The sequence below is a fragment of the Rhinopithecus bieti genome, unplaced genomic scaffold, assembly GCF_001698545.2.
Source record: "Rhinopithecus bieti isolate Rb0 unplaced genomic scaffold, ASM169854v2 scaffold_4129, whole genome shotgun sequence".
Classification (NCBI taxonomy): domain Eukaryota; kingdom Metazoa; phylum Chordata; class Mammalia; order Primates; family Cercopithecidae; genus Rhinopithecus; species Rhinopithecus bieti.
Window position 1 is genome coordinate 717,039 of NW_016804391.1, and position 10,270 is coordinate 727,308.

At 52.6% G+C, this 10,270-nt stretch overlaps 1 protein-coding gene across 5 annotated transcripts in view; it reads right to left on the reverse strand.

Moving 5' to 3' along the window:
• The window catches only part of PKLR (pyruvate kinase L/R), a 12,559-nt gene extending 2,289 nt beyond the window's left edge, over positions 1–10,270 (reverse strand). Inside the window, exons 1-10 of one of the 5 annotated variants that reach the window (XM_017867808.1) lie at positions 10,150–10,270; positions 9,368–9,550; positions 4,663–4,754; positions 4,435–4,566; positions 4,114–4,300; positions 3,481–3,751; positions 3,206–3,356; positions 2,480–2,632; positions 2,219–2,385; positions 810–991 (exon numbers count right to left, since the gene is read on the reverse strand). In XM_017867808.1, coding sequence (XP_017723297.1) covers positions 810–991; positions 2,219–2,385; positions 2,480–2,632; positions 3,206–3,356; positions 3,481–3,751; positions 4,114–4,300; positions 4,435–4,566; positions 4,663–4,754; positions 9,368–9,550; positions 10,150–10,225 — 1,594 coding nt within the window. In that variant the 5' untranslated portion in view covers positions 10,226–10,270. Of the gene's footprint in view, positions 1–809; positions 992–2,218; positions 2,386–2,479; positions 2,633–3,205; positions 3,357–3,480; positions 3,752–4,113; positions 4,301–4,434; positions 4,567–4,662; positions 4,755–4,868; positions 4,927–9,367; positions 9,551–10,149 lie in introns of those variants that run through there. The other 4 variants (XM_017867812.1, XM_017867809.1, XM_017867810.1 and 1 more) reach the window with 4 other exon arrangements.

Genomic DNA, 10,270 nt, shown 5'->3' on the forward strand with positions numbered 1-10,270 from the left:
AGGAGGAGGAGGAGGAGGAGGAGGAGGAGGAAGAAGAAGAAGAAGGGGAAGGGGAAGGGGAAGGGGAAGGGGAAGGGGAAGAAAGAAAATCAGTCATTGAAAATTAGTCATTGAGGGACTAGGCCAGCCCTGTAACGAAAACCAGCCACCACCCTCCACCACGTCAAGGCCACCCTGTAGGGAATGAGGCAGTGAAGTATGTCCCATAGGTGGCACGCAGGGAATATCACCACTGCAGTATATTAAAGGCACAAGACAGGCCGGCACGGTGGCTGACACCTGTGATCCCAGCACTTTGGGAGGCCGAGGCAGGCAGATCATGAGGTCAGGAGATCAAGACCATCCTGGCCAACATGGTGAAACCCCGTCTCTACTAAAAATACAAAAATTAGCTGGACGTGGTGGTGCGTGCCTGTAGTGCCAGCTACTCAGGAGGCTGAGGCAGGAGAATCACTTGAACCTGGGAGGCAGAGGTTGCAGTGAGCCGAGATCACGCCGCTGCACTCCAGCCTGGCAACAGAGCGAGACTCCATCTCAAAAAAACAAAGAATAAACAAAACTCCTAGCAGGAGTATCCGTGCTAGGACAGAGTGTGTTGCTAAGTAGCACAGCTGTCTGCCTATGTGGCTATGCTGATGGAAGAGGTGTTTATGATATGCCAGACTGATATCTCAGTCTTAGTGACTCTCACAGGGAAAACTTGGAACCACAGGAGAGAGGCAAGGCCCTTTGAGTGGGTATGGGAAGCTGGGTTGGAGGACTCCTGATATGAATGGTAGGAGTGGGTGGGGAAGGTCTAGGTAGCTCACCACTTTCAATGCCAAATTGCACCCGGCGATCTACGTCATCTGCCCAGATGGCTTCTGGAGGTTCACGGTAAAGCAAGGGGAAGACGCCTCGGCATAAGTGGACCTGGCGGGCAGCTTGGGCAGAGCGGGTGACAGCAATGACTGCTGCCCGAGGTCGGTACCGAGACAGAAGCTGGGCTGAGCTGGAGAAGGCAGAGAAGATCAGCCCAGAACAGCGAGGGAGTGGTGAACCAGGAAAGGAGAGTCTGGGTTCTGGTTCCAGGTGTCACTAACAAGCTGTGTGACCCTGCGTAAGTCATCATACTTCTCTGGGCCTTGGTGTTCTCACCTGTAAAATGAGTGTAAGAATGCCTGCCTCCCAGGCTGGGCACAGTGGCTCATGCCTATAATCCCAGCACTTTGGGAGGCCGAGGTGGGAGAATTATTTGAGCCCAGGAGTTGAAGACCAGCCTAGGCAACATAGTGAGACCCTATCTCTGTTAAAAAATAATAATAATAAAGAATGCCTGCCCTCCCTACCACACAAGAAAGATATGAGATAATAAGGATATATCGAATGAGATAATAAGGAGAAATCTCCTCAAGAAATATAAAAACTGGCCAGGCACGGTGGCTCATGCCTATAATCCCGGCAGTTTGGGAGGCCAAGGAGGGTGGATCACCTGAGGTCAAGAGTTCGAGACCAGCCTGGCCAATATGGCAAAACCCTGTCTCTACGAAAAATACAAAAAATTAGCCGGGCGTGGTGGCAGGTGCCTGTAATTCCAGCTACTCGGGAGGCTGAGGCAGGAGAATCACTTGAACCTGGGAGGTGGAGGTTGTGGTGAGCCGAGATTGCACCATTGCATTCCAGCCTGAGCAACAGAGCGAGACGCCGTTCTCAAAAGAAACAACAACAACAACAACAACAAAGTATAAAACCCTTTTGAGAATGTGCATTATGTGCTTAATTTACTGTATAGATATTAGGTACTATGTAGTACCTAATATCTCTTGTTAATCCTCACAACCCCATGAAGAACAAATCATTACCTTGTCCTGTTCATGAGGAAAGACAGCAGGTGAATAGAGCTACATTTCAGAGTAAAGACTTAAACTCAGACCTACTGGGCCCTTCTGCAATACCTCAGCATTTGTAGGCTCTGTGGGCCGAACGGACTTGCCTCTGAGCCCCAGGAGCCCAAACGGCCTTGTAGCCAATGTGCCCAGTGATGCCGCTATCCCCTTCCAGCCCCAGAAGCTCACTGGCATTCTGTATCTCCTGGCCTCCAGCTGTCATTGCTGCCTCTCCTCTTGTCTCAGGTGGACACTCTTCACCCCTGGTGACCAGACTAAACCCAGGCCTGGGGCCCATCCCAGCCTACCCCTGACCCAAATCTCCATCTGGGCATTCCCAGTATCCCCCTCACCGGCCAGTTGTGGTCAGTACGATGATGGCAGCAGCACAGCACTTGAAGGCAGCCTCCACGGCGCCAATGGCGGTGACCTCAGTGGGATCACGGCTCAGTGGTGCTGCCCGACGTAGCTCCTCAAACAGCTGCCGGTGGTACACTGCAGCCTCTGCCTCCCGGGCAATCTGCAGGTGCCAGAATGTCAGGCTGCGAAGGGGCACTGGGGTATGGAAGGGATTTGGTTCCCTGGCCCATTTGCTTTTCATTCTGAGCTCCTACCGCATGCTGCATCTTCACGGCTTCCACAGGGAAGTTGCCTTTGGCAGTCTCCCCTGACAGCATGATGCAGTCGGCCCCATCTAGCACAGCATTGGCCACATCACTTGTCTCTGCCCTCGTTGGCCGGGGCTTGGTAATCATGCTCTCCAGCATCTGCGGGACAGCGTGGACATCAAAGATGTAGGAGTCACACCGTCACTTGAGACCCTGCCCAAGCTACTCTCTGACACCCACATTCTCAGAGTGTCCCGAAATCAAGGGTCACAGTCACAACCCCTGAAAATAGGGGTCAAAGTATATCTAACTTTATCATTTGAGGATCAAACACTTGTCAGCAAAATGTGCTATAAACCTACAGTGTGGGCCGGGCATGGTGGCTCACGCCTGTACTCCCAGCACTTTGGGAGGCCGAGGTGGGTAGATCACCTGAGGTGAGGAGTTCGAGACTAGTCCGGACAACATGATGAAACCCTGCCACTACTAAAAATACAAAAAGTAGCCTGGTGTGGTGGTGGTAACTGTAATCCCAGCTACTTGGGAGGCTGAGGCAGGAGAATTGCTTGAACCCAGGAGGTGGAGGTTGCAGTGAGGGAAGATTGTGCCACTGCACTCCAGCCTGGATGACAGAGACAAAACAAAACAAAACAAACCCTTACAGTATGGGTATTCATCCACAGTTGTCCCTAAAACCCACAAAGTGCCGAACCTCAAGGGCTCACTCCAGACCTGTGTGGCACAGACAACAGGCTTGCCCGCCAAGTTGCAGCGCCCAATCATCATCTTCTGAGCCAGAAAAACCTTCTCTGCTGGAATCTCGATGCCTAGGTCCCCCCGTGCCACCATGATGCCATCGCTCACCTCCAGGATTTCATCAAACCTGAGAGGTTGGGAGAATCAGGGCCGAGGCAGAAAGCCAGGAGATGCCAGGCAGAGGCAGGCGGGAGAAGAAAGGTGATGGGGAATAGCGACAGGGCCGAAGGGGAACAGAGCCCAAGCCTCACCTCTTCACGCCTTCGTGGTTCTCAATTTTGCTGATGATCTTGATGCCCTGTCCTTCTGGCCCCAGAGCAGCCCTGACAGCAGCCACGTCGCTGGCTTTCCGCACAAAGGAGGCAAACACGATGTCCACTCCATGCTCCACCCCGAAGCGCAGGTCCCGGACGTCCTGCTCGGACAGCCCGGGCAAGTCCACCTGGGCCCCCGGCAAGTTCACGCCTTTATGGCTGCCCAGGACACCACCGTTCTCCACTTGGGTCACCAGTCCCTCTGGGCCTGAGGACATGGAGAGAGCCAGCTGCGGTCAGGGGTGAGGACGAGGCACAGTTACAGCAGAAAGGACACTGGGCTTGGACCCCCAAGAGGTCAGGAACCACGCCCTCCTCGTCTCTCCGCCCTTGTTCTGGACTCTGCCCAGAAGAGGCACAGATGGACATCCGTGGAAGAAACGACCCACCCGTAGTCCAGCCCAAACCCAGGGTGAGCGCGGAGTCTGCATGCTGGGGACTCCTGGGACAGGCTGGCAAAGACGCGTGGCCAGGGGAAGGTGTGGTCGGTCTGAGGGCTGATGGGGGAGCCAAGGAGAAGGGAATGTGCCCAGCGCACGGATGTGGTCAGGGCGGGAGGCGCGTCCGCACCGATTTTCTGGACCACTAGGGAGATGAGCCCGTCGTCAATGTAGATGCGGCCCCCCACCGGCACGACCCCGACAACATTGGGGTAGTCCACCCACACGGTGTTCGCGTTCCCCCGCGTCCGAAACGCGGGGTCCACAGTCACCAGCACCTGGGAGCCCTTCACCAGCTCCACTTCCGACTCCGGACCCTAGGGGCGGAGCCAGAGGAGACGTGAGTTCTGCGCCCCGGAGTCCGGGACCCACCCCTGCCCACGCCTGGACCCCGTCCAACTGGCGCCGCCTTTCCCGCCCCGGCCCGGCGAGTCCCAGCCCCACTGCTCACCCCCTGCAGGATCCCAGTGCGGATCTCCGGTCCCTTGGTGTCCAGGGCGATGGCCACGGGCCGGTAGCCGAGCGGGGAAGCTGCAAAGCTCTCCACCGCCTCCCGGACGTTGGCGATGGACTCAGCGTGGTACTGGGGGAGGGAGCGGAGCAAGGGTTTCAGGGGAAGGTGGCCAGGACCTCGAGGCATCCTCCTGCCCCACCCACCGCCCGGCGGCCCGTCCTGCACCTCGTGGGAGCCGTGGGAGAAATTGAGTCGCGCAATGTTCATCCCGGCCTTGATCATCTCCTTGAGGCGCTCCACGGAGCGAGATGCCGGCCCTAGAACCAGAAATTCACGTTCAGACAACATTCCCCCAGAACATGAGAGGCAACCAAACCCAACCCATTACCACTCTGAGAAGGCCCCGCGCCACAAGAGTCCTGTTACCTGACCTTTATTCCCTGATGCAATCCCTGCTCACTGATCACAGACTCTGCTTCCCTCTCCAGCAAACATCCGTTCCCTTGGGGAGACGGCATTGTGGAAGTAGGAGGGGAGTGCCCTCCGCCAGGCCTGAGGTCATTGTGTGGGCATGTGATGTATGTAAGTGCTGCTTGCCCAGCTACCCCAGGGTATGGGGTGTAGGGCAGGGGCTGGGAGCCAGGTGAGGGCGTTTGGGTGCGGGGTTTTAGAGCTAGGAGGCCTCATGGACTGAGGAGAGCTGAGTTCTATCCCACGCCAGCGCTGCTATGGGGCAGCTGCTAGCTGAGCCAGGTTGGCTCATTCTCTGGTCCCTATCTGTCTTCCCACTTGTGCACTAGATCTCCTCCTTCTCACCTGCTCAAGGACATAGATTCAGCCATTCTGTGGTCCTCTGTGACACCCATGTTTTCCTTTTCTTTTTTTTTTCTTCTTTCTTTCTTTCTTTCTTTCTTTCTTTCTTTCTTTCTTTCTTTCTTTCTTTCTTTCTTTCTTTCTTTCTTTTTTTTGAGACAGAGGGAGTTTTGCTCTTGTCACCCAGGCTGGAGTGCAGTGGCAGCATCTCTGCTCACTGCAACCTCTGCCTCCCCGGTTCACGCAATTATCCTGCCTCAGCCTCCTGAGTAGCTGGGATTACAGGCGTGCACCACCACACCTGGCTAATTTTTTTGTATTTTCATTAGAGAAGGGGTTTCACCATGTTGGCCAGGCTGGTCTTGAACTCCTGACCTCAGGTGATCCACCCACCTCCGCCTCCCAAAGTGCTGGGATTACAGGTGTGAGCCACCTCGCCCAGCCATGTTTTCCTTTTTTACTGGATCATCCCCATCAGCATGTAAACCTACTGTTATTTCTTTCATCATTTAAAAAAAAATTCTAGGCCAGGCACGGTGGCTCATGCCTGTAATCCCAGCACTTTGGGAGGCCGAGATGGGCAGGTCAGGAGGTCAGGAGATCGAGACCATCCTGGCTAACACGGTGAAACCCCGTCTCTACTAAAAAATACAAAAAAAACTAGCTGGGCGAGGTGGTGGGCGCCTGTAGTCCCAGCTACTGGGGAGGCTGAGGCAGGAGAATGGCGTGAACCCGGGAGGCGGAGCTTGCAGTGAGCTGAGATCAGGCCACTGCACTCCAGCCTGGGCACATAGTGAGACTCCGTGTCAAAAAAAAAGAAAAAAAAATTATCTTAATCCCCTGGTTTCCCCTCAGTCCCAGTTTTTGCTCTCTCTTGCAGCAAAACTCATTGCAAGAGTTATCTGTACTTGCTGCCTCCAGTTCCCCTCCCCCATTCTCCCTTGAACCCACCCCACTCAGGCGCTGGCCTCCATCTCTCCACTGCATCTGTTCTTGTCAAGGTCACCAAGAACCTCTGTGTTGTTGCTCAATGTAATGCTCAGTGCTCAGTCCTCCTCTATTGGCCCATCAGCAGCCTGGACATACATCCCTCTTTGACACACTGTCTTCACCTGACCTCCAGGACCACACCCTCTCTTGGTTGACTCCTACCTCACTAGCTGCTCCTTCCCAGTCTCCTTTCCTTGTTCCTCCCCTTAACATTAGATGATACCTTGTTCTCTTCTCTGTCATTTCACCTATACTCCTTTGGTGATCTCAACTAGTCTCATGGCTTGAGATACCATCTATATGTAGCCAACTCCCAAGTGTCTCTCCAATCCAGACCTTTCTCCCAAACCCAGAGTTGTGTCCCTGACTGCCCCCTCTCTATCACACTTGGATGGCTAATATGCATCTCAGACTTAACATGTCCCAAGTGAACTTCTGTTCTCTCCCGAACCCCTTCCACCACAGTCTTTCCTGCTCAGTAGATAATGCATTGTTGCAGTTCCTCATGGCAAAAACCTCAGAGTCACCTGTCACCTTTGACTCCTTTCTTTCTCGCCCTCACTCCCTACCCCATATCCAGTCAATCAGCAAATCCTGTCAGCTCTACCTGCAAAATAGATTCAGAATCTGACCACTTCTCACCACCTCTCTGCCGCCAACTGGTCTGAGACAGAAATACTGCAGGGCACCCTTCCCCCCACCCTCCATCTATTTTCAGTGCAGCAGCAGGGGAGGGGAGGTTCTATTAAAATATAAATAAGAGCTTGTCATTCCCCTGCTCAAAACCCTGCAGCAGTTTCTCATTTCACTTGGAGGAAAACGCAACTCAAATTCTAAAAATGGCCTACAAAGCCCCACCTGATCTTCCTCTCCCTGCAGTCTCTTCATGTCTGCTGCTCTTTCTGCTTGATGGTTTTTAGCTCTTCTAACCTCCTTGACTTAGGCCTTGGCACTGACTGGTCCTTCTTCCTGCAATTCTCCTCCCCAGATCTCTGCATGGCTAATTCTCTCATCTCCTTCAAGTCTTCCCTTAGGTCTCATTTTCTCAATAATGGGTACCTGACCTCCCTATTTAGGGCTGCAACTTGCCTTCACCCTTGTACCCCTGATGCCCTTACCATACTTGATTTCTTTCCCCATAGCACTTATAACTTTCACCTTTTCTTTCTTTTCTTTTCTTTTTTTTTTTTGAAACGGAGTCTCGCTCTGTCGCCCAGGCTGGAGTGCAGTGGCCGGATCTCAGCTCACTGCAAGCTCCGCCTCCTGGGTTCATGCCATTCTCCTGCCTCAGCCTCCCGAGTAACTACAGGCACCCGCCACCTCGCCCGGCTAGTTTTTTGTATTTTTTTTAGTAGAGACGGGGTTTCACCGTGTTAGCCAGGATGGTCTCGATCTCCTGACCTCGTGATCCGCCCGACTCGGCCTCCCAAAGTGCTGGGATTACAGGCTTGAGGCACCGCGCCCGGCCTGTTTTTTTTTTTTTTTAGACGGAATTTCGCTCTGTCACCAGGCTGGAGGACAGTGGCACCATCTCTGCTCACTGCAATCTCCGCCTTCCGGTTCAAGCAATTCTCCTGCCTCAGCTTTCTGAGTAGCTGAGACTACAGGCATGCACCACCACGCACAGCTAATTTTTGTATTTTTAGTAGAGATGGGGTTTCACCATGTTGGCCAGGATGGTCTCATTCTCTTGACCTCGTGATCCGTCTGCCTCCGCCCCCCAAAGTGCTGGGATTACAGGCATGAACCACCGCGCCTGGCCATTTTTTTTCTTTTTTTTTTTAAGACAGAATTTTGCTCTTGTTGCCCAAACTGGAGTTCAATGGCGTGATCTCGGCTCACTGCAACCTCCGCCTCCCAGGTTCAAGCGATTCCCCCGCCTCAGCCTCTTGAGTAGCTGGGATTAAAGACACATGCCACCATCCCTGGCTGATTTTTTGTATTTTTAGTAGAAACAGGGTTTCACCATGTTAGCCAGGCTGGTCTCGAACTTCTGACCTCAGGTGATCCACCTGCCTCAGCCTCCCAAAGTGCTGGGTTTATAGGCGTGAGCCACTTTGCCCAGCCAACTTTCTTTCTCTTTCTTTCTTTTCCTTCCTTCCCTCCCTCCCTCCCTCCCTCCGTTCCTTCTTTCCTTTCTTTCTTTCTTTCTTTCTTTCTTTCTTTCTTTCTTTCTTTCTTTCTTTCTTTCTTTCTTTCTTTCTTTCTTTTTCTTTTTTCTGACAGGTTCTCATCTGTCACCTAGGCTGGAGTACAGTGGCTTGATCATGACTTACTGCAGTCTTGACCTCCTGGGCTTAAGTGATCCTCCCGCCTCAGCCTCCTGAATAGCTGGAACTACAGGCGTGCACCACCACACCCAACTAATTTTTGTATTTTTTGTAGAGATAGGTTTTGCCATGTTGCCCAGACTGGTCTCAAACTCCTGGGCTCAAGCAATCTGCCAAACTTGGTCTCCTAAAGTGCTGGGATTACAGGCATGAGCCACTGAGCCCAGCCCACTTTTATTTATTTATTTATTTATTTATTTATTTATTTATTTATTTATTTATTTTTGAGATGGAGTGTTTCTCTTGTTGCCCAGGCTGGAGTGCAATGGTGCGATCTCGGCTCACCACAACCTCCCCCTCCTGGGTTCAAGCGATTCTCCTGCCTTAGCCTTCTGAGTAGCTGGGATTGCAGGCATGCGCCGCCATGCCTGGCTATTTTGTATTTTTAGTAGAGACAGGGTTTCTCCATGTTGGTCAGGCTGGTCTCAAACTCCTGACCTCAGGTGATCTGCCCGCCTTGGCCTCCCAAAGTGCTGGGATTACAGGCATGAGCCACTGTGCTCGGCCTCACTTTCTAACGGAATAAATAATTTACTTATTTTAAATAATTTATTGTGCTTACTATTTATTGTCACACCAGCTAGACTGTCAGCTCCCCAAGGGTAGGGTTTTTTGTCTGTTTCTTTCACTGATCTACTCCCAGGGCCCAAAATCTTGTCTACTATATGCTCAACAAATTTTCATTGAATGGATGACTGTGTCAAACATGGAGAAGTCTCAAAGGAGACAAAAGATGAAGAAGCACCTCAAGAAACACCGGTAGGCTCTGTGAGGCTGCAGGGGATGGGAGTGTTTACCGATGGTGGCGATGATGCTGGTACTGCGAGCAGCCACGGGCTCGGAGTCAATGTCCAGTAGGCAGAGGTGTTCCAGGAAGGTGTCTGCCATAGCAGCTGGCAGCTGCTGCTGCTGGAAGAAGGCAGTGCCCAGCTCCTGGGTCAGTTGGGCCACACTAGCCCGCCGAAGATACCCCGCTGGCCCTGTGGTAGAAGGGGACACAGGGACTGCATGTCACCTACCCTTCCTCCCCATGCCTTCATCTCTCAGCATACCCTCTATTCCTTCCCTTCTTATGAGCTGGGCATCATGCATATATTATCTTATTATGTCACAAGGATCCTATAAAGCAGGTACTGTTAAATGTTCTATAGTTATCCAATTTTATGGATAAAGAAACAGAGACTGAGAAAGATGAAATAAATGGTCCAAGATCATACAGCTTTTAAGTATATATCAGCTAGGATTCAAATCTAGGTCTGATGAACTCTAGCCCAAGTTCTTGACCACTCAATTATACTGACCCCACACAACCCAGGACCCCCCAACCTGCAACTACTGATGCCCTTCAACCCCACCACCCCTTGATGTCTAGTCCCCAGCAGCCTGTCCCTATGCAGGCCCAGAATCACCCAGTTCCTGCTCCGAAGGTCTCTGTTTTCTCCCTTCTGACCCCTGGCTACTGGCTGGCTTCCCCACCCCATCCTCTGAGTCTCCCAGACCTCTCAAAGCTGCTACAGACCCAGAGGTCCCTGTAGCTTGACCCAGCCCAGTTCAGAGGAGCCCCCCATTCCAGCCACACCTTCCATACCACTGCACACCTCTCTGGGTCTCCCTCTTTGTGGGTCTGCTCCACACTGTTGGGTTGTCAGAGGCATGAGACCCAGCTGGGCTGGGGATCAGTTCTGCAGACTGGTTAAAGT